The following is a 23,627-nucleotide window of genomic DNA, read 5'->3' as shown; positions in this document are numbered from 1 at the left end:
GTAGTTTTTCTCTTTCTTTTAAGCCCTATTTCGCTAGAATCCATGTATTATTGACAAAGTTTTGGGGGGTACCCACGAAGGACGTTGGAGTATACCCATTCCGCCAGCCTAAGTAGGGCTAGTCCCTCTTAACACGCAGGTTGTGTTAGATCGCCTTAAAGTGCGCCTGCGTACCCTGCTAGAACCCCTCCTCCCAGAGACGCTGTGGCAGTTGAAGACTCTAAGCAATACCTACAAGTTTAGATCTTAGTTATGTAAAGTTATAAGACTTTGTTCTTATATTCTTTATCTAGCGTATTTCCCTCTTAGGTATAGCGCTATGCTTACCTAAGCATTGCTATTGTGATCTCCAAGAAGAGAGGATTAGAATGGTGTGCTTACAAAGCATGTATCTCCTCTCGTTCTTAAGATATGCTGTTCTCTATTTATAGTAACTAGAAATGTTCTAGACCCTCTGCTTACAAATAGAGTAGCCTACTCTGTGAGATGCTGACGTATACAATTACGCATGCACCTACGTAATCTTGCTTGCATATGCAGCAATACTAAGCATAGATAAAGTAGACCTACCTAGAGGAGTCTAGAACGTTCTGCTTAGAAATACAGACAGAAGGAGAGGAAGCATAAATACCTCTGGCTCTCCCCCCTCTGTTTGCTCTGTACCTAGCCTAGGAACCCCTACCTAGTATCTAATATAATAACTTGTCTATTATATTATATAACCCTACCTTACCTCTATTAATTTACTGCACTAAGTACTACTTTAATATTAGAAATTTCTTAGCCTTCTAGTTAATTGTCTAGGATTTCTAGGGTAGGGGTATGTAAGTGCTTGACTACTAGTTGTAGTAGTCTGGCCAAAGGCCAATAAAGAATATCTACTTCCTAACAACTTTTGCTATAACTAAAGCATGCACAAGTTAACTAGACGTCTAGTTAACTGCGTAGATAATATATATCCAGCTTAAGCCAAGCCGGCTAAGCTAATGTAACTGGCTAGCTCTAGCTCTTCTTTAGCTTTAGAGTCTAGACCATTACACTTGTATTCTTAATTAACTTTTACTTTGTGTGCAAAGTAGCCCTTAAAAGGTAATATCTTTCTTACACTTAAACTAAATAAGTTTAGAAATAATATTATTTACTTTCTACTACTTAGGAGATCTACCTTAATTAATATAGTAGTAATCCTATATAGAGTACTGTTATCTATATATAGGGCATTTTGCTCCCCTAGTAGACGCAGGCTCTTAATCTAAAGGCTGCTTAAGTATAGTAGTTTTCCTACCTACTATACATTAATATTAAGGTCTGCCCTAGTTAGGTAGCGTGCTTACAGCATGTTAGGCGTTCCCTTTATAGCTCTAGGATGCTGCACCCCCTTTAGCAAGAAACACTGCATTACAAGCCACAAAGGCCTTGTGCCGCCCTAATCTAAGAGGATAATTGTCGCAGCACATATCATGCCTATTTACCAGCCAATTTAGGGGTGCAAATGTATGTACATTTTGTCTCTATTTTGGCTGCAACAGTTATAAGCCTAGACACTGAAACTGTGCAAGCAGAGGTTGAATAGATTTTCGTGTTCCATAGGTGACTATAGCTAAGGGTCTTGGCATAGTACCTGCTCTGTTGGCGTGCTATCTACAGCAATAGAGCATTACAAAGAAGGATTTATCTATTACTTAGTATATTAGGCATTCTACTGTGTTGTGTTACCTCTAATTATGCAGTCCTAGTTAGACGTAAGGGGGTGTGTTGCAATACATATCATGCCTATTTACTAGCCAATTCAGGGGTGCAAATGTATGTACATTTTGCCTCTATTTTAGCTGCAACAATAATTTATTATGATGTGCTCTTTGTAGCGTTTTATTATCTCCTTCTAACTTATACTAGATTTAAAGCTTCTGCTATCTTGAAAGCTTGTAGCCTAGAGAGGCGCGACCCTGTTCACAGCTGTTAGGAAGTCCTCTGTTATTACATTTAATTGTAATAATTTAGCAACTTTGTACATCTCTGCTTCTGTAGCTACCTAGTTATACTTAGCTAGCTAGATATCCTATTGTGACGTGCTTCTTATTAGCTTAAGTGCTAAGAGGTATCTATCTTAGGCTTGTTCTTATTTAATTTATTTATTAACCCTAATAGTAAGTTGTAGGTCTGTATTCTACTGTTATAGTAGTTTCTTAGGAAGACAGTATATGTTTAGTAGATATAGTAACACAATTAACTAGATAAATATAATAATATACTAAAGGCTTACTTCCTCCTTCTTATATTTATATTAATTATTCTTATATTATTTAAGGAGTACTTTAAAGTACCGCAAAATTAGATCACTGCTGTTCGCTGCGGTCACCACGCGACCTGACATTGCGTTTGCCACATCAACGCTTGCCCGGTTCCTCACCAATCTAGGCATCAGCCACCAAGATGCTGCGGACTGGGTCCTTCTGTATCTACTTAACACTAAACAGCGATCACTGCAGCTTAGAGGAGGCATTAGCCTCTAGGTAGCAAATAACATGTCCTTTACTAACAACACTATAGACAGAAAGAGCTCCTAAGGCTACGCAATTAAACTCTTTAGTAGCCTTATTAAATAGAAAGTAAACAAGCAGGACACAGTAACAATATTAATAACTAAGGCTAAGCTTCTTACTCTTACCTAGGTTATAAAAGAAGCAATCTTTATCTTAAGGCTCTTGTGCAAGTTACACATTAATATAGGCACACACACTATTATAATATAATAAAATAATAAATAAATAATTTAACTAGTTACTAAGGAAGTGTTATAACTATATACTAAACTTTTGTATGTAGATATCTACAACTACTAGCTCTAATAGGAGGTAGCTAGTAGAAAGATTATTATAGAACATGTCTAGTCTATAAGTATAATAGCAGACAGACTTACAAAGGTACTCCTAGTAAATAAGTAGGAAGGTTTCCTCTAGTAACTTAGTCTAGTAAATAGGGAGTTAATAGAAGTGCTAAACAGCATACCTCTAGACAGGATTTAAGAACAAATTAAGGACCTTACACACACATAACTAGTTAGCTTAAAAAGTTTCTAAGCTAAAGGGGGTGTGTTAGATAAGAGCAAGTAGTGAGAGGTTAGATCTGCGCAATTGAGCAGGGACCTGTCGCGCAGCCAATCAGCAGTTGCTAGGTCGATTAAGCGAGACCTGGCAACTCCTGATTGGCCCGCACACAGGCGGCCGCGAACAGCGCTAATTCCCCCCCCCACTTCAATCCTGTAGCAATTAGCACGACGCGCACCAGAAACACCATCGCGACAATCATCAATAAATCATCATACCACCTAAGATCTCGTTAAGCACATACTCTGGCTCACAGTACGAGCATCTGACAGTAGTACTAGGCAAAGTTACTGTGCATAGATTAGATTAAGAGTAGTCTAGCTAGGGTAGCTCTTAGTAGGTCTAGTTTAGGTAGTCTACTGTGTAGTGTATAGTTAAGATCCTAGCTATTATACTATTTTAAGAGCTTAGTCTTCTTATTAGACTACTATGTTTATTGCGTGTGCTGTAGCATCTTGAAAGCTATTGTCTTGATGGCTGAGAGTGTAGGCATAGCCGCCATTATAGTTAGGGGTGATAGGTGCTTGGCTTCTAGGTTAGCAAGTATGTCTGCAGCTTCGTTTCCTTTAATGCCTAGGTGCCTAGGGGCCTATTTAATTGAGACGTTGTGTGTCTCTATGGCACCGTGGCACTCTAGGAAGGCCCACTATAAGGTAGGGGGTGCGTCGCCCCTAAGGCACTATATAACTGAGGTGCTGTCTATGCATAGCCAGATTTGGCGCGTGCAGAGCGCTAATTGTCCGATAGTGTGCTAGAGGCCTTTCTACGCTCTAGTTGCCTTAGCATTAAAGAGGTGTAAGGTAGAGTAGAGTAAGCTGCATCTTGTCTGCAGTTGCTTTCTATTCTAATACACAGTAAAGCTATAGGTAACCTACTTTTCTTGTTTCTTTGTGTACTATTTAGAGCTATCTAAGAAGATAGTAATATCCTAAGGTAGAAGGTTAGCCTACTATTCTTAGAAAGCCTATGCTGTAGACTTTTTGTCTATGCCTATAGTAGGGTCTATGCAGTAGCTAGGTAAGTAGTAAGGGGCTAATAGTATTGTCTAAGGTATCTTAGGTAGAAGAGATCCTAGATACTAGACCTTGGTCTGCATTTGCTGCAGCTTTCTAGCTAACCTGCCTATGCTCATCCTTATAGCTGCTGTGCAGTTAGCAAGTAGATATTCTGTATCTACTGTGCGTAGATGTGTTGCAAAGCAGAGTTTGGCTTCTTCCAGCGCAGTGGCAGCAGAGGGTAGTCCAGCGTCTTGGAAGAGAGTAGCAATAGGGGTTGTTCGCCACACTAGGAGGATGCCTCTTGCTACTATAGCTAGTGTTTTGTCTATAACCGCTTTGTGCTTCCCAACATAGGTGCTAACTTCTGCTAGTCCTCTAGGTTTAAGTGTACGTGGAGGTAGGCTGGCGGATGGGTAGGGTATGCTTTTTTACGTTTTGGCTTATAGCTTCTTAACTAGCAGAGATACGCTTACATAATCTATTATTTAATAGAAGCGCCTAGTATTGCGCCTTCTAATAAAAAAAGAATTAGCTTATTCTGCCTAGTATTAGCTAAGTTATTAACACTACCTAGCAAAGTATACCTATCAATGGGTATGCTTGCTAGGTACCCCCCCTTTTTTAACGTTTTCCAGCCTCTAGCTTGTGCAGTTTAATAGTTATAACAAAACCTTCTACTATAGAAATGTAGAGGTAGTTTTTCTCTTTCTTTTAAGCCATATTTCGCTAGAATCCATGTATTATTGACAAAGTTTTGGGGGGTACCCACGAAGGACGTTGGAGTATACCCATTCCGCCAGCCTACGTGGAGGTTTAGTACAGCCTCTGTACTAGCACTCAGCCCCATACAGAAGAGACAGGTATACGCAGGCGAGGGTAGCCTTGCAAAGGGAGCTAGCTAGTGGTCTGTAGGCTGTGTTTGCTAGGCTGTGGATATAGTAGGCTACCTTAGCTGCTTTTGCATCATGTGTGGCTACATGCCACTTAAAGGTGAGTTTACAGTTAAACTAGATCTCTAGCTATTATAGGGCTAGTTAGATTCTTAACACGTTTAGCAAGATTAGATTAATTATGTAATGCTTATCTACCACACAAGGGGGCATGTAGCTGCTCTTCTATTAAGTAAGATAGATTATTTCTTGTTTTTCTAGGGCAAAGGTAACCTTATTAGCTGTGCCTAATACTCTAATCTATTGTAGGTCTACTGCTAGGAGCTTAATGTTCTTATCTAGGGAGTGTAAGGCTTAGTATAAGTATATATTATCTGCGTATCTAAATCTCTTCTTTGTGTCTATAGACAGCTGCTCTGCTAGATATAGTGTGTACAAGATTAGGGAGAGGGGTGAGCCCTGCGGCGTGCCGCAGGCAACTAGGTAGCTAGGGGTAGTAGCTTAGCCTAGGTGGACTTGGACCCTTTAATCAGTAAGGAAAGAGTTAACAAAGAGGATAGTTCTTTATAGCCAGCCCTGTTAGGCTATCTAGTGTAGAAGGTGGTTCTTAAGGAGAGTGTTAAAGGCGCCTTGCATATCTAATATTACTATTATAACGTGCTGGCTTTTAGCCCACACAGCTTCTGTGTTATAAGTAAATGCTGTAGTAAGATCTACAGCAGAGCGCTTTAGGAGGGCGCCTCTATGTTAGGGGCTAAGGATCTTATAGGTTATGGCAGTCTACGCTATTCTTCTAGCTACTGTCCTTTCAAGTCCTTTTCTAATACAGGAGAGGAGTGCTATAGGTCTCTAGGATTAGGGTGTTGTCTATTCTTTCTTTCCTGCCTTAGGTATTATAGCTACTTCTACAAGCTTCTACTAGCCTAGGAAGTAGTTTAGTTAAAGGCATTACTGAAAGATCTGTTGTATAAGTTCTCCTACCTAGGCCTAGCAGGCACAGAGCAGTCGCACTGTACAGTGGTCAGTTCCTGGCGATGTGCTGGAGACCCCCATCGTATTTCGCTCAGCTTCCTCTAGTGAGATGTGTGTGCTCTAAGGGAGAGACGCTCTTGCTTCCAACTCTAGTTAGTGGCTAAGGTTTTCTTATACTGTGTAGCAGTTAAGGATTTCCTCTTAGAGTGCCTCTGCCTTCTCTAGGGGGCTAGATATTGTTTTGCTGTTTATTATAAGAGAGGCGTCCTAGTAGTTTAGTGTAAGCTTGTGCTAGGCAATTACCTTAAACAGATCCTTTGTAACGGTTGAGAGGAGAAGCGGATCACGTGTTGTTGGCCACGTGTTGTTGGCGGTGGTCTGGTGTAACTTCCTCATGTTGTTGAGCACCTCTTACCTTGGCTGCGTCACAAAGACGTCATCAAAACAAACCCCGCAGCGAGCCTTGGAGAACAAAGATACAAGCAACACAGAACACAATACACTCATTATATACATTTGCCCTTCATACCGCAACATCCTTACTATCCTTAACATTGTTAATAATATATCTCTAGTATTGCCTTTTAGCCTGTAAGACTGTTGTCTTAAAGGCTTGTGTTTCCTCTAGTAGGGCGCTGCTGTAGCAGTGTTGTCTAGCGTGTTTATAGGCTTAGTAGGCTGTCTTGCACTCCTTAGTCTACTATAGTGCTGCGTGTCCTTGCTTACAATCTAGCTTGCCTGCTGTCTGTATAGAGTGCTAGAATGCCTCTGTTAGCAGCATAACACATCTGTCAAGCTATACTGCGTTATAAGCCCTAAGCAGGTCTAGGATGTTCTAGACACCTATCTTAACAACCCCTGTAAACTTAGGTAGGCCTACTTCTATAACTAAGTAGTAGTACTAATCTAGGTGCTGTATGTCCTTTGTAGAGGTAGGGACATAGGTTACTATTGCCTTGTAGTCTGATCTGCTGTGCACGCTTGCATCTACTTAGGACTGTGCGAATAGGACATTAGAGAAGGCAAGGTTAATAACCTAGCTGGCTTGGTGTCTTAGCTGTCCTAGGATGCTAATGTAGTCTATAGAGGCAGCAGCAGCCTATCTAGGTAGCTCGGCATCACCGTTAGCTGCGCTGGCAGTAGGATTAAAGGACTCATACTTAGCGTTAAAGTTACCCCCTATAAGGCATTGTTGAGGAGGTGCGAAATGCGTAACGTATTAGATTACGCTAGGGGTGTGTGGCTGTCTGTAATAGTTAAGGATTAAGACACTGTTTACAACAGCCTACAGCAGATCTAGGTAATTAAGGCTTTCTCTAGCCTAGAGTTTTAGGTAGTGCCCTTTACAGATATAGGTTATTACCCTAGGGCAGGCTAAGCCTAGTGTGTTAGGAGCATCCTAGGTGCTAATAGGTGCGAGGTGTCTGTAGCCTAGGTAGGTAGAGGTTCTTAAGTTAGCACAGGTGAAGGGTTCTTAGACGCATACTACGTCTATGTCCTTCTAAAAGGCCACTTCTAGTATAGTAATGTGGCAAGAGGAGCTTCTGCTAACGTTGGCCTAGCATACGCAGAGTTAGTTTCTCTACTTGCTAGGCTTTTGTTGCCTATTGTGGGCGGAGGTAGTGTGTTGGTGTCCTAGCATGTAGATAGTAGATCCTTGCTTATGCTAGTGTCCTCCCTCTCTACAGTAGAGGTGTTAGTGTAGATAGTTAATTATAGGGATAGACTAATAGTAGACATGTCCCTTACATTTAGGTTTGCATAGCCTGCAGTAGCCTGTCTTAGTCTCTTTTCCCTGCTAGTAGGTAAGGATGCTTAAGAGGCGCTGCTTATTTTAGTTGTAGCTGCCCTGCTCTCTTCCTCTAGTGCTTGCCTTTAGAGAGGGGGGTAGGGAGCTAGGATCTCTTAGGCAGCCTCTAGGGGGGTATCCTTGTGCTGTAGCGTTGCTTAGTTAAGGATTTCTTCTATAGTCCTGTAGAGATGCTAGTATGTTGCTCTGCCTGTGCGGCAGATAGTGTTTAGTTTAGTCTTAGTAGGCTTAATTATGTGTCTATGCGCCTATTAAGGGGCTGCATTAGGCTGGCGGAATGGGTATACTCCAACGTCCTTTGTGGGTACCCCCCAAAACCTTATCAATAATACATGGATTCTAGCAAACTAGGGCTAAAAAGAAAGAGAAAAACCACATCTACATTTTTGTAGTAGAAGGTTTTGTTATAACTATTAAACTGCATAAGCTAGAGGCTAGAAAACGTTAAAAAAGGGGGGGTACCTAGCAAGCATACCTATTAATAGGTATACTTTGCTAGGTAGTGTTAATAACTTAGCTAATACTAGGCGGAATTAGCTAATTCTTTTTTTATTAGAAGGCGCAATACTAGGCGCTTCTATCAAATAATAGATTATGTAAGCGTATCTCTGCTAGTTAAGAAGCTATAAGCCAAAACGTAAAAAAGCATACCCTACCCATCCGCCAGCCTAGGCTGCATGACAGTTAGAGTAACTAGCTAGGTAAGGGCTGTAGCAGTTAGCACACTTGGCTTTATAAGGGCAGCTGTCCCTATAGAGCCCTTGGTGTCTATCTGTGCAGTCCCTACAGTGTCTACAGCAGACTACTCTAGTGCAGCAGGCAGCGTTGCAGTATTGTTAGCAGCCTAGATTATGTTGATGTATAGTTGGTTGTTTGTGAATTTCTTTAGAGAATTAGCTAGTGCTAAAGAGCTAGAATAAGCAGACTAGCTCCTTGTATAATATAATATAGGTAGTTAGGCTATTCTAGTTGGCCCTCTGTCGTGAGGTTCTGCAGCTAACTAGCTGCTTCCCTGTTTGTGAGCAGACTTCCTCCTCTACTAGCTAGATAGTAGTAGGTAGTTTAGTGCTATCTAGAGTCTAGAAAGACCTAGGAACTCCCTGTACAGCGTAATTAATCTAGTAATCTAGGGTCCTAATTGCATCCCAGCCTAGTGCTTTTACTATAAGCTCCTAGTTTTCTTAGGTTAGGAGTTAATCCCTAATTATTTTACTTGCAGGTGTAATTACCTAGCCTGTGTTAATTAGTAATATAGTAGGGATGTCTTAAATAGTAATTCCTTTAATACTCCTGTATACTACCTATCTTACTATAAAGGGGGAGGGTTGTTTTAATTACACTGCTAGGTTAGAAATTATAATAAAGATTTAATTATCTTCCTTTAGCTTAGGGGGCGGGCTAGGCTAGGGCCTAGCAGGGTTTAGGGGCCTGCTGTTGCCCCTATTCTTTGGCGCTGTGTTTTGGGGGTCTCTGGCTACGTCCGCCTAGGAGCAGTGACCTAATTCTTGGCTCCTAGGGTTGCTTTGATTGGTGTCGCTGCTCTAGCAGGAGCTAGGGGGGGAGTTGCTTTAGGAGAGGGAGGTTAGAGCCTTAACAACTCTCTGCTGCAGCTCTGCAGCAATCCTAGCTTCTTAGGGGTTAGAGTAGCCTTCTGCGTGTTGGTCTACAGCTGCTGCAAAGGCAGTAGTGATAGTGTTCTATAGCTAGGTGATCTGCTGAGTCTTAGTGATGCGGCGTTAGACAGTATTAGAGACTTGAGGTTTAGGAGCGCCCCCACTAGGGAAATAGCTGCTTAGAGGGGGAGCCTAATAATTTAGGACCCTCTAGAGCTGTTCTGTGGCGTGGTTGTTAAGGTGCTAAGGAGACTTAGGGTCTAGGGATCCTGTATGCTGGGAGGTAGGAGAGGCAGGGGAAGCAGAAAACTCTGCCATCCTTGCAACGCGCCCCTTTGCGCGTCGCGTGAAGGGCGAGAGGGGGGTTTGACGTGTCCTCAGAGTCGCTGCAGTAGGCCTAGTTAGTTCGCCACGATTTTTGGGGCCTCTAGAAAGGGGACCCAAAAATCAGAAAGTTGGTGTGATGTGTCTTTGCCTTCTTCCTATCACCACGCGCCCCAAACTCCTGTAGAGCAGTTAATTGCTGGCCTTCCTCAACTATTAGGATCCCTTCTACCTAGACTCGCTTTCTCTTGTGTGATTTCTGGTGTGTGGCGGCCTTGTTATCTGCCTCAAGCTTAGCAATTCGTTTCTCTGGAAGCACAAGCTTTGCGTGACTATTGCTGCCCCCTTTATGTAATAATCAAGCGCGCTTGTTGTAGATTTTAGTGAGCTACCCTAGTGTTTCTAAAATTTGTCTTAAATTAGAGTAGATTATAACCTAAATTCTAGGGTATTGCTTAGGGTTTGCAACTGCTAGAGCTTGTTGTAAACAGGTAGTTTTGGTGATAGAGTGCGCAGCTTCACGTTAAGGGCTATTATAACCTATTATATGTTAAATAGGACTAGTCTAGCGCCTCAGAATCCTCCTTAGATATTGCTAGGAGTAATTGCAGCGTTATAGGCGTGTATAAAGCATAGTAGGAACTTAGACTTAGTAATATATTTAATCTAGTTGCGCATAAGTATTTTAGCTTAGCGCCTATACGCCTTCTTTAAAGCAGCAAAACAAGCTAGCCTTGTTAAAGTTGTTTATGTTGTTATCTAGGATGCTGTGTCGTACCTCACGGGTGTGTTGGTACCAGCATTGGACTCAGATCAACAGCGTCGGTGACCCTGTGAATGACGCCTCAGTGTCCGGCTTCGAGGTCGTTGGGTTTGATGGGCCGAAAGTTTTTGTCTACGGAGTTAAGAACGCGAAGTTTCACAAGAACAAGCTGGAGACTGGGCTGAGATATGGTTTCCTCACTGTCGGCTCGACGGGCACTGAGGCCTCGAGTAACTGTCAGGCTGGGCATGCGGCGAAGCCACCTCTGACCCATAACACCAAGGCATGTAGCAAAGCTACCTCTGACCTGTGTCTTACGATATCAGTACTGTTCCGGCACAGGCTCACCATCAGTGTGAGCCATGTTACCTTTTGGTTTGCTTGTTTCAGTGGCCGGAGCTGAGGCTTGACAGTAACATCGCCATCGGATCAGTACCTACCTCACTGTTAAACAAACCCATTGCAACGTGCATGGATGAATTTTTCTCAGCTGTCTTCTCGCACAATAATCTCTCGGACTACTGCATCGGACTCGCACTGAAACTGATGGGGCAGTCATCAAGAACAACAACATACACGACTGCTGCATCGGCAACTTCATCGATCCTGACAAGGATGCAAAATGCCTCGACAACAATATCACGAACTGGAAATAAGGCTGCCCTGTAGATGCTGTCGCGGGTATCTCCATGGGCGGAGCTAAGAACGCGCTTGTCAAAAGCAACTACATCTCAATAATTGGTCTAAAACCACCAGCGACACCTACTGGAGGCGGAAACGCAGGCCGCTTCTTTGGTATCAACTATGGCAACAAAGTTACAAAGACGAAATTAAGAGACAACTTAGCCGACATCTTCAACAACTCGACGGGCGCAAACTGTGTTTTCAACAATGTGTGCGACATTGCTGCTAAAGTACCGTTGTTGAACCCGATTGCGGCTCCAGAGTATTGCAACCCGCGTGGCCGTCTTTGAGGCCTGCCTGTATTGCAAATAGTACACGTGACATTCGCAGAGGCTGTTCTGGCTTTAGTAGTTGAACTTCGTCCTTTCACACCTACAGTAATTGTTAGGATTGCCTACATAGATCACCAATAGCACATGGAACTTGGATTTCTTACAACTCATACTCCTCGAATCTGTTTGGTCCCTGGGTGGAATAGTATTGGGCCACCTACAGTTCCGCCTCGTCCATGTTCCTAATCCAGCTCCACATCCACTGCACAGTATCAAGGTGGGCCTGCACACCAACCCTCTCGTCAACAGTGTGAATGTTGCCCATGCCGACCTGATCTTTGTCCCAACCTGGACCATACCTGAAGATGTACTCGCTCAAGTCCCAGTAATAGCGAGTATCAGTGTTTCCTGTCATGATTCCTGGTGCAACAATGAGATCCTTGCCGTAAAGTGCACGAGTGGTACCAGAGAGAATATAGAAGGGTGTGACAGCGCTGATGTTCGAAGAGCTTGAGTGTAAAAGTGTGGGCGTGACCGGCGCAGGCTCTAAGACGGTAGCGCTGTGGGAGAGCGTAATGCTAGAAGGCTCCTCAGTGCCGCTAAAAGCGTTGAGCTTCAGGTTATACTTCTTCGCGATGGCACCAGCAAGCTTGGAAATGTGATCCTTGATGTCCTTCGAGCTTGAGCCAATATTGATACGGTGATTCACGGTGATCTGTGTGCGCTCAGGAAGAGCGTTGTTCTTGACACCTCCATGGATGATGTCGACAGCAACGGAAGTCGTGAAGAGGTATTTGACGCCAAGACCAGCCTTTGCTGCTTCGACTGCAAGATCGTCTTCTCGCTTCTTGCAGGTCTGACTCTTCCTGGAGCGCTTGTCGAGTAAGTGATGTAGCCGTTTGGGGAACTCAGGTGCGTGTTTGGCACCACAGGTCAGAAGACCGAGATATGGATTCTCGTCATGAAGACGTGGCTTGTAGAGACTGCCTTCGATTAATGTAATCAGCTCAGAAGCAACGCCAATGCCACTGTGCGCGGGAGGGACAGAGGAGTGACCACCTGGCATGCGCACAACAATGTCGATATCGACGTAACCCTTCTCGGCAACGCCGGGAATAGCGAAATTAGCGCCCCAGCCCTCAACGTTGACGGCGCCCTCATCGACAATAGCAGCGATTGAGTTGTGGCCGTACTCCTCAACGAGGTGTTTAGCAAGATGCTGCGCACCTTCACGACCCGAAATCTCCTCATCGAAACCAAAAGACAGAATGAGGGTACGACGAGGCTGAAAGTCGGCGGAAAGCAGCGCTTCCACAGCATTGAGAATAGCCAGGAGCTGATTCTTGCAGTCACTCGCACCACGACCCCAAACAAATTTGCCGTCATAATAACCAGAAAACGGTGGATGGCTCCACTGCTTGGCCGTGCTGTCTGGAACCGGTACGACGTCCTGGTGCGCCATGAGTAGGGTGGCTTTCAGTAAGGGGTCCGTGCCTGGCCATGTGTACAACAGGCCATGAGTGTTGACCTTCTCAAGCTGAAGAGATCCGTGGACCAAAGGATAGGCCTTTGCCAGGTAGTTTGCGAAAGAATCGAAGATCTCCCATCGCGGATCTACGCCGACTTCGCCCATATCGTCATAGCTTTGGGTGGGGATCTGCACGGCTCCGGAAAGACGCTCGATAGCGAGCTTGCGGAAGTCCTCAGACTGGAGATAGCTTTCGGTGTCATTCAATCCCTTTGTGCTCTTCGATGGGAATAGAGGCTCGACCTGTTGGCATTTGGCCTTCGCCTCCATACCAGTACTGGGATGCCATTGAGGTGCGTCACCAGCGATGATGATATTACTTGGAAGTAACAACCACAGTCCGAGCAAGGGAAGAATGCACCTAATACCCGTCGATGAGCCCCAGCCCTTTTTCTCTCTCTCAGGCCCGGTAAGCGCGTCTCCCCAGTTCTTGGCCATGTTGTGATGTGGTGGTGGGAAGTGCGAGAGTGGAGGTATGACGGGATAAGGCACCAAAACTAGGCCTAGTCCCGAATAGGAAGGCCGATTCCCAAACCGTACCGCCCTATCTCGAAGTCGTCATCAATGCAGCCACGTACTTATCAGAAGTCTGCAGAGGTAGATTATTTTTAAGATAACGTGTTTCACAAGCGAGCGCCGCACCCAACTGAGCGCCGCACTTTCAACAACAGAACGCCTGCGCAGCGCTATATCACAACACAACACAAATAAATAATTGTTTGCAGGCCTAGATAGTATTATTTAGAAGCTTTAATATTATCTACATCCTCTATTTCTACCTTGCAAGTGCAGGAATTATGTCTAATCTTACTACAACGCCTACAGTGTTGTCTAACACGCACCCTCTTTACAGGCATCTTACCCTTACTATAACCCCTACCCTCCTTTTTAGTAATTAAGTTAGCTACTTTGCTAACTGTAAGGGTCTCCTCTGCGCGTATATATTATTACTTACAGGTCTTGCGCTTTATAGACGCTTCTACAGCGTCTTAAAGGCAGCCTATTTCCTCCTGCATTAACACTATATTATAAGCTATCTACTAAGCGCCCTTTACTAACTATTTAACCTACTTATCTAACAAACTTGCTAGAGACCCTTAATAGATTTAAATCTACTTTTAAATTAGAGTTAACTGCTCCTCTACTTTGTAAGCAGTGCGTGGTGTCTTTAGCTCCCAGGCGACGTTGCTGGGTTTTAGTGGCGTTGGCGTGCGCAGGCGCACATCAAGCTTTGATAACACCACCTCTAGGTTGTGTAGGACTAGCCCAGCACCTCTAAAGCCTGCGCGAACGTTCTCTCTAGTGAACGCCTTACTAAACGCTAATTTAAAGGCTAGCAGGAAGGTTTCCTTGTTAATATAGTAGATATGACTGCGTGCTAAGGCTGAAACCTCGTCGCCATACAGGCGCTTTAGTGGCGAGAAGCAGGCGATGTTAAGTGGCTGCAACAGGTGCGACAAGTGTGGGGGCATACAGAGAGTGATTATCTTCTTCTCTCTGCAGAGATCTTAGAAAGCTACTAAGCAGTAGCTCTTATAGCTGTCAATAATAAGTAGCTGGTAGACCCTAACTAGCTTTGCATGCGTATTAAAGTGGTGGAGCTAGGCAAGCGCTAGATTATTGTTAGTCTAGCTAGTAGGACTAACATTAATAACCTAGTCCTGTAGGAGGTCCTTAGTAAACTAGTTAGAGATAAGAACCTTGCCTGCAAGGATAAGGAATAGTAGGATAACCTTCCCTATTAACCTAACGCCTTATACTAGGGTAACCTACTTACAATTGCTAGGTTAGATCTTCTTCTACTTCCTAGGCTTCTCTAAGCCTATTACTACTAGCTGCAATAATATCTTGCCTATTAGGAAGCTAGACTTATTAAAGTTGTACACATCCTTGTCTATAATACTATACTTCGCCTTTATGGACTGAACAAGCGTGAACCAGGGCTGGATAACTGCTGGGTCCTCGCAGGCAGCCCGCTGGCGATCGTATGGGCGGGTCCACCGCTTCTGGAGCTCTGGTGTACGCTTTACCAAGTTGTCAACCCAGTTCTTGCCAACAGGCTTTGCGCCGCGCTCTCTTAGCAGTTTATCTGCCATATCTTGTACGTCTGCCTTTGAGGAGGGTAGGCCACGCGCAGATTCCTCAAGTATACGTAGTACAACTGCCTCCTCTTCTAGCTTTGTAAGGCGCTTCGCATTTTGCTCACAGTCGCGTTGAGAGCGTGTTCTGTTGCGTCAGCGTTAGATTGTTTGTTCAGGCACTTTGTAGACTTTCTTAGCGCGTTAGATACTTTGAATTTAGTTTCTTGAGATATTAGATATAGCAAGCTGTACATCAGCTTCAGTATAGAGTGTAGGAGCTTGTTGTGGTTGAGACATTACGCGCTGTTGTTGCGCCGGCGTTCTGGCAGCGAGAGTGCGGCGCTCGGTTGGGTGCGGCGCTCGCTTGTGAAACACGTTAATGCAACCGAGGTGTTGAAGAAAGAAACGTTTTATTAGCATCATGTCAATTATATCAACTGGTCAATGAAGCTCCTAAGTGAGAGGACTTCACATCTAATTAGGCCTCATCAATGTTTCCCCATAAGAGGCATAAGCATCGTGCAACATCCAGAAAGCGTAATAGAAATTATTTCCGGTCGCAGAGCATCTTTTGCTTCCACCCATTTCCTGTCTCCTCGTCTTTGCTGGTCTGGCTTGCGGCGCGTCCAGCATTGACAAACTTTGGCCAGGTGTTGGTGAGGACCAAGTACTTTATCTCACTCTCTGCGGGGTCGAAGATGACTTCTGCGAAAGTGTCGGGGATACCGATCTCGGCAAACTTCTCATCTGTGTGCAGTCCGTCCAAGCATGACACCGCCCTGAGGTTGGCCCGACCGAGCGCATCCAGATCCTTCAGTCCGAATGTCGATCCACTGGGACTGGGTGGCGCTTGTGAATTTGCGAACGAAACGTCGTCTGGCTGGATGGCATCGAAGGGAGTGGCCGAATCGGATGCTTCCGAAGAAAGAGATCCGCGCTTGCTACGGTACAGAGCGACGGCGGCGCTGTCAAAGACATTATAGAGGCGCTTCATTTCTCTTGATGAGATGTTAATAGGGAACTCCGAGAATTCGAGGGAAATAAAACGAGCGTAGATGTGGGTAGCAGCAATGAACTGCAACCGGCGGTGTTCAGCGGTGGAACCCTTGGGTGTGAACCAGTACTTGCGCCAGTCTGCGATATGAGTAAGGAAACTGACATTTTCGCCAGAGAAATCTTTGAGCGCTGCAAACACAAGCAAAGGAGCTGCGTTGGTCCTGAGGGTATTCTCAAGTGCTGTCATGGTAAGCATTCCGGATTTGGTCGACTCCAATGTGCTGACAGTGATGCCACCGCCAGACCTGAGGGTCGTTGTTTTGGAGTAGGTATCGGAGTAGACACTGTTCTTTCTCAACGAGCCCCCAGCAGCAATAGTGCTATCGGAACCGTTGAGGGCTTGGCGCTTCTCCCACTCGGCGATGGCCTCCAGTGTCTCTTGACGAAGGCTCTGAGCCTTGAAGACGCCGACAATGGGGAAACCGAGAGTGATGACCTCCATGAGAAAGATGAAGAAACCGAACCACATCGGCGGAGGAGCGTAGGCGCCAACTGCTGCCATCGAAGAAGAGTAAAGGCCCGCAAGCCAAAGAGGGGACGCTGGAAGTCTGGAATGATTAGTCCTGGTCAATCATGTTAGTCGGATAACTCACCCAGCAATGCATGTGCAGATAGTCTGTAGTCGCCAGCCGTTGACATCGCGGACGCCTCTACTCTTCCAGATCATGTAAGGTGCGTAGATCCACGCCCAGACAAATTGCCAGACAATGGAAGCCCACCATTCCCAGCCCTGATTACACTTTAGGTACAGCTCTGATTCAGTGCCCTTGACGTTGTAGTCCCACAGTCCCCAGCCGGGGTGGAACTTCTCCGAGCCAAGAAACACGAGAAGTGAGACTGCGATCTGAAGGACCATGCCGGCACAAATGAAGAAAATCGAGCGGTTGACTCTGTCGGCCCTCTCGACCCCAGAAACAATCCTCTTAAGGCGGTTGTTGCCCATTGATGCAGCCTCCTTCTCGCTGATTGGGTTCCTGTCGTTCAGCGTGCTCATGTGGGCGATCTGCTTCTGTCGACTTGCCACATGAAGGAACTGAGTGTTGGCGGCCTGGAACAAAGCCATGCCGAAAGGTACAAGGATGCTCATCATCCAGTAAATTACTGAGCAGGGGAAGTAGGTGCCGAAAGGGTACGCGAAAATGCTAATAGCTCCATATATGTGAAGAGCGCTTACACCAACAAACAGAAGAGGCAGCTTCCTCATGCGAATAGAGGGAAGCTCGCGATGCCTACAGTCATGATGCAGTCAGTAACGGCACACAACGATAATCAGTCACTGAATAACTAACCTCCAGAGAAAGGCCATCGCGGCGACGAGCAAGACATTCCAAATGATCTCAAAAGCGATGTAAAACCACCCAAGGGGGCCGAGCTGCGCTTTTTCGAAAGCCATGATAAAGAGTGACAAGCCACCACAACGATGTATGGGCGATATATGGGGTAATGAACGCAAGGCTGGAGTCCCAACGCTGGGGCTCCCGACAACCCTTATACCGGGACGTTTCGTGGTGAAAGAAAAGAAAGGAGCATGCTCTTCGGCGAAATGAAGGTCGAAAAGATAGACTGACGAAGGCTGTGCGGCAGATCGCGTTCCTTTGGGGGCATCTGAAATCGTCATGATTCCCAATTCTCCGAACTCACCGCGACTTGCCGTGGGGTCACACTTACACGAGATTCACCTTACCGTTGATAGTCACAGTTGGACGCTTGACAGGGTCGGACTGATGGTCCGGCAGCCAGTGTGTCTAGCGTCATCGAGTTGCGCCTATCAGAACAAACAGCGTCCTGACGGAGAGTTGGAGGACGTGCCCACAGACGGACGCAACAGATGACATGGAGCTATCGCAGCACTAGGAGATCGTTATTTTGCATGTGCCATAACCGGTGCTGATGCCCATTGCGGGTCGCGGAGACGTGGACGTTGGAGCCGAATTCTTTCGGTGGCGTATACGCTGTGTTCATTTCACCAGCCAAAACCTTGTCCCTCGGAACAGATTTCCGTATTCGTGTGCGAGTGACGTTGGTGGTAACGAGCGTTTACGCCGTTCGTTCGTTCCTTGGGGTCCCCGTTGGTCACTTCGTGTCCTCCGCCCCCAAACATTCTGGGCTTGATGTCTCGCGTTCCCTCGTGGTCTTTACAGCGGCTGGGCGCACGAGCCATGAGATAGACCATGGTCTAGATCATACATGCAGCAAAGAGAGCAAACCTCCCATGTTCACGGAGATGAGATCAAAGGCAGGCATCATTCCCGCAACAACACATGTTTGCTCCACGGGCCGAAGCAGAGCTGAAATCCCATTATAGATTGGCAGGTACCTCTTGAGGACCATGTAAGGCTGCTGACCAGGGATACACGAGTCAGGTTCGCGCCGACTGCCGGCCGTGAACTCGCCGTGAGGCTATAAACCACGTAAACAATGCGCAAGCCCGGAACGAACAACGACCCGTTCTACCTTTGAAGCTGAAGCTGACGGCGCAATCATGTCTGGCAACGCACAAGATCGCTGCACGGATTGATGTCCTTCCCAGACGCCCAGGCACAGCAGTTGCACTCTGCAGGGCGAACAATATCTGGCAGCCGCCTCTCATCCCCTTGCCCAGCTCGCCGACCGTCGAACATCAGCAAAAGATCTCAGGGACCTCATAAGGGCTATGACACCTTGACTAGCACTTGACCAAACATGTCGATCATTCGATAGGTTGAAGGAAGGCGAGCGTCAGATCCGTGGCGGCGGGGTCGCGATCTTCGCCGCGTGCGCACGGCTTTAGCTACTCCACAAGTTCGATAGCTCCCACCCAACCTTTCGCGCGGCGTGCTCTCTTTGCGCTTGGCATTTGCATGGAAGGCCGAGTAGAACCATGCGGCAGCTCAAGATTGCTGCTGCAGCTAAGGCGATAACAGTTTCCATCAAGAACTAGAAAGCACCTGTGGTGTAGTTAGAACCCTAGGATTGAACATCACACAGGGAAGCCAGGCGCGTCGTGGCCACAACGGTAGAGAACGCTAAGAGGCTCTTGATTGCGGTGTTTGAAGTGGCGCGGTGACACACGGGAGACGATTAGAGATAATTTGTGACAGCGTGGAGTTTCCCATACGGATCATTAACGCCGGTATCGACATGACTATCAGTTGTGGACAGCTTCAAAATTGAGTTCTGACAGCGTTCGTGCACCTGCGCGATCAGTCACAATATCGATAGTGATTTGGGACAGCACCTATGCATTGCGTATTGGACGATCTCTCGAAAGTATTTAGTATTCTGCCGTTGTCAGCCTCGTTAATGGTAGATGTCGCAAAAAGATGGGTACCACACGGGAGAGTTCGGACACAAGATAATATGCACCGCTGGTGTGCAAAGGTAAGCCGCTATGCAGATGCTGATTGTAGGGCAGTAAAATTCTTGAGATCAGCAGCAATTTGATGAGAGCATTCGGGCTAGCAGCGCTTGCATGTTGCCGGATATAGTTTTGTTACGGGAGTCTGCATTGCCGTAGTCATATACCGATCCAGCTAACAGCAAAGACCTGTTCAGCTTTTCTTTCCGGGACAAAGGCGGTTGACTAGTACATGATAGCCCAAAGGGTCCATATGAGCAGCTAACTCAGTTGTTAGCATTGTCAAAACACATATCGCAAGCGTACAATGTTACACCTCAAAGGCATCGTCACTAACCAGTTGCGGCTCATCTGGCGTTGCGCGACAAGAAGGTCACTGCGGCGCCTGCCTCTGCGACGAGTCTGTGCGACTGCGGGAAGGAGCAACTAGCTCCTGAACACGACCCATCCACAGATCATATGAGCACGAGCGTAGTGCGGAGAATACCAGTGATCTGGGCTCGCTATATTGTAATCGGTTTTGCGGTCGAGAAACAGCCTCTTATTACAAGGTGAGGTCCGACAGAGCGTCAGTGCAGGAGAGACCCTAAACTGTGACACACCCCTAGTTGTTACTAAGTTAGTGTAACGTACCTCACGGGCGAGTGGCCGGCCCGGGCGAGTGACCGGATTTTGCCAAGACCACACCAAACTTCATATAACCTGCGATGTCTTAACGCAAAAAGGCTTCAAGTGTCTTAAAGGAACTAGATATAACGTACCTCACGGGCGAGTGGCCGGCCCGGGCGAGTGTCCGGATTTTGCCAAGACCACACCAAACTTCATACAACCCGCGATGTCTCAACGCAAAAAGGCTCAAAGCGTCTCAAAGGAACCAGATATACAGCTTGCAATCCAGGCTCTTAAACAAGACGCGACTCTTACTATTCCACGCGCTGCAACAATCTACAAGGTGTCAGAAAGAACGCTAAGACGACGACGTGCTGGAACGCTCTCAAGACGCGATTGTAAGGTCAACTCAATGAAGCTGACAAGCACTGAAGAGGAGGTGATTGTGCAGCATGTTCTGAAGCTGGACGAGCGAGGATACCCACCCCGGCTTACTGATGTGGAGGATATGGCCAACTCTCTACTTACTGAGCGCCACCAGCCTCCTGTTGGCAAGAACTGGGCTAGCACGTTTGTCAAGCGTCGCCCAGAGCTCACAGTCAAGTTCAATCAAAAGTACGACTACAAGAGAGCCCTCTGCGAGGATCCTGAGGTGATCTAGGGCTGGTTCCGCCTAGTGGAGAATACCAAAGCTAAGTATAGTATCCTAGATAAAGACACCTACAATTTTGACAAGTCTAGGTTTATGATGGGTGTTATATCAACAGGAGCTGTTGTTACAGGCTTAGAGCGTTGTGGAAGACCAAAGACAGTACAGCAGGGCGACCGAGAGTGGACCAGCATTATCCAGGGTATCAACGCGTCAGGATGGAGTATCCCACCCTTTGTTATCTTCTAAGGCAAGCACCACCTCTCTGCCTAGTACAAGGAGCCGTCTTTACCTCACAACTAGGTTATCACTGTCTCTGAGAACGGCTGGACCAATAACAAGCTTGGTATTAAGTGGCTGAAGCACTTTAATGAGCACACAAAGGAGCGCACTGTTGGCAGCCATCAGCTGCTCATTCTGGACGGCCATGAGAGCCACAATTCAGTTGAGTTCTACCAGTACTGTGAAGAACACAAGATTGTTACCTTGTGTATGCCTCCACACTCATCGCACCTGTTGCAGCCGCTTGACGTGGGTTGTTTTGCCCCAATGAAGAAGGCCTATGGTCGCTAAGCTGAGCTGCTAATGCGTAACAAGATTACTTGCATCACAAAACTTGAGTTTTTACCATGCTTTAAAGGAGCTTTTGATGCCTCTATTACTAGGAGCAATATCTAGGGAGGATTTAGAGGTGCTGGCTTAGTCCCCTTTAATCTAGAGGCTGTAATATTAAAGCTTAAAGTGCGCCTGTGTACTCCACCACTACCTACTATAGATGAGAGTACGTGGCACTCTCAAACCCTACAGAACACCCTAGAATTTAGGTTGCAATTAAAGCTTATTAAAGAGAGGATTTAATAACATAGCAATAGCTCTCCAACTTTAATAGTTGATGCTCTTAATTAGCTCACTAAGGGCGCAGAGATGATGGCGCATTTACTAGTTTTAGTGCGCAACCAGGTCGCAGAGCTTCAAGCTGCTAATGAGGCCGCCACACGCTGTAAATCACACAAGAGGAAGCGGATCTAGAGGGAGGGGACTCTTACTGTTAGTAAAGGAGTGCGCTTAACTACCCTAAAGGAGTTTGAAGCCCGTGATGATGGGAAGAAGGCAAGCAAGAAGAGGCGCGTTGAACCAGGCACTCAGTCTTTACGACGCTGTAGCAGGTGTAGTAAGGCAGGGCACAACGCGCGAACGTGCATAAAAGATGTGCAAGATACTGTAGATTAGTGCTGTATACTGTAAGTTACAGTAACTTGCAGTAACTTGCTGTAATATGCAAGACAAGTTGAAGTTTGGTGTGGTCTTGGCAAAATCCGGACACTCGCCCGGGCCGGCCACTCGCCCGTGAGGTACGTTACAGCTTGCTATTTAGGCTCTTAAACAAGACACAACTCTTACTATTCTATAACGTACTCCACAAGCGAGCTGGCCACCCAAGCGAGCTGGCCACTTTTGCCAAGACCACACCGAACTTCACTCTCCCTGTAATGCCTCAACGCAACAACGTAAAAAAGCCTTTAAATGAAACACATATACAGCTTGCCCTCCAGGCTATCCAGCAAGACGCGACACTAAGCGTGCGACGCGCTGCAGCAATATACCAGGTCTCTCGAAGCACCCTAGGCACGCGCCTTACTGGAACCTCTTCATGACGCGATTGCAAGCCCAACATAATAAGGATGACTAGTACTGAGGAGGAGGTGATTGTCCAGCATGTATTGAAGCTAGACGAGCGAGGATACCCACCCCGGCTTGCTGATGTGGAGGATATAGCCAATTCTCTGCTTGCTGAGCGCCACCAGCCCTACGTTGGCAAGAACTAGGCTGCCAACTTTGTAAAACGTCAGCCAGAGCTCAAAGTCAAATTCAATCGCAAGTATGACTATAAGAGAGCTCTGTGTGAGGATCCTAAGGTGATTAGGGACTAGTTCCAACTAGTAGAGAATACTAAAGCCAAGTATAGTATACAAGATAAAGACACCCACAACTTTAATAAGTCTAGCTTTATAATGGGCGTTATATCAACAGGAGCTGTTGTCACAGGCTCTGAGCGTCAAGGGAGACCAAAGGCAGTGCAGCAGGGCGACTGAGAGTGGACCAGTATCATCCAAGGCATCTGCGCGAAGGGCTGGTCTATCCCACCCTTCATTATCTTCTCTAGCAAGCACCACCTCTCTGCCTGGTACAAGGAGCCTAGTATACCTAACAACTGGGTTCTTAATGTCTCTGACAACGGCTGGACCAACAACAAGCTTAGAGTCAAGTGGTTAAAGCACTTTGATGAGCACACAAAGGCGCGCACTGTTAGCAGCCATCAGCTGCTTATTCTGGACGGCCACGAGAGCCACAACTCAGTCGAATTCCACCAGTACTGCGAGGAACACAAGATTATTACCCTGTGTATGCCTCCACACTCGTCGCACCTACTGCAGCCACTTGACGTAGGCTGTTTTGCCCCGTTGAAGAAGGCCTATGGCCGCCAAGCCGAGCGGCTGATGCGCAGCAAGATTACTCGCATCACCAAACTTGAGTTCTTGCCGTGCTTCAAAGCGGCTTTTAACGCCTCAATCACAGAGAGCAACATCCAGGGGGGATTTAGAGGTGCTGGCCTAGTCCCACTTGACCCAGAGGCTGTGCTATTAAAGCTTGAAGTACGGCTGCGCACGCCAACGCCACCTACTGTGGACAACAGTACGTGGGAGTCTAAAACACCAAGCAACACCCTAGAATTTAGGTCTTAATTAAAGCTGATTCGAGAGAGGATTCAGAGACACGCTAATAGCTCGCCAACATCTATAGTTAACGCTCTTAATCAGCTCACTAAAGGCGCAGAGCTGATGGCGCATTCACTGGTTTTAGTGCGCAACCAGGTTGCTGACCTACAGGCAGCCAACAAGGCTGCCACACGTTGTAAATCACACAAAAGGAAGC

The 23,627-nt window shown here is 46.4% G+C and overlaps 5 protein-coding genes across 5 annotated transcripts in view; 1 reads left to right on the top strand and 4 right to left on the bottom strand.

Annotated features, from left to right (window-relative positions):
• M421DRAFT_76635 (uncharacterized protein) overlaps positions 1–250 on the top strand; it is a gene marked incomplete at both ends in the record, with an annotated part of 566 nt that extends 316 nt beyond the window's left edge. The window contains one exon of the mRNA XM_033597242.1: positions 114–250. Coding sequence (XP_033443198.1) covers positions 114–250 — 137 coding nt within the window. The remainder of the gene's footprint in view (positions 1–113) is intronic.
• Positions 251–11,650: 11,400 nt separating this feature from the next.
• On the bottom strand, positions 11,651–13,231 carry M421DRAFT_76715 (carboxypeptidase s; the record flags this gene model as incomplete). The annotated part of the gene is made up of 1 exon (XM_033597250.1): positions 11,651–13,231. The coding sequence occupies one exon, from the start codon at positions 13,229–13,231 to the stop codon at positions 11,651–11,653; it is 1,581 nt and encodes a 526-aa protein (XP_033443197.1).
• Positions 13,232–13,698: 467 nt separating this feature from the next.
• On the bottom strand, positions 13,699–13,905 carry M421DRAFT_76707 (uncharacterized protein; the record flags this gene model as incomplete). Its single annotated transcript, XM_033597248.1, has 1 exon — positions 13,699–13,905. A coding segment is annotated over one exon (207 nt), but the record flags the coding sequence as incomplete, so codon positions are not given.
• Positions 13,906–15,589: 1,684 nt separating this feature from the next.
• M421DRAFT_76713 (uncharacterized protein) lies at positions 15,590–17,491 on the bottom strand (the record flags this gene model as incomplete). The annotated part of the gene is made up of 3 exons (XM_033597249.1): positions 15,590–16,646; positions 16,692–17,327; positions 17,388–17,491. 3 exons carry the CDS (start codon positions 17,489–17,491, stop codon positions 15,590–15,592), a joined length of 1,797 nt encoding a protein of 598 aa, XP_033443195.1.
• Positions 17,492–19,452: 1,961 nt separating this feature from the next.
• M421DRAFT_426305 (uncharacterized protein) lies at positions 19,453–20,003 on the bottom strand. The gene is made up of 2 exons (XM_033594356.1): positions 19,773–20,003; positions 19,453–19,696 (listed from the first exon to the last, which is right to left on the bottom strand). Exons 1-2 carry the CDS (start codon positions 19,784–19,786, stop codon positions 19,507–19,509), a joined length of 204 nt encoding a protein of 67 aa, XP_033443194.1. The 5' UTR covers positions 19,787–20,003; the 3' UTR covers positions 19,453–19,506.
• Between the last annotated feature and the right edge of the window lie 3,624 nt (positions 20,004–23,627).

Source organism: Didymella exigua (assembly GCF_010094145.1).
Source record: "Didymella exigua CBS 183.55 unplaced genomic scaffold M421scaffold_57, whole genome shotgun sequence".
NCBI lineage: Eukaryota > Fungi > Ascomycota > Dothideomycetes > Pleosporales > Didymellaceae > Didymella > Didymella exigua.
The sequence above is the reverse complement of the archived record's forward strand: the minus strand, read 5'-3'. Positions and strand labels throughout refer to the sequence as shown.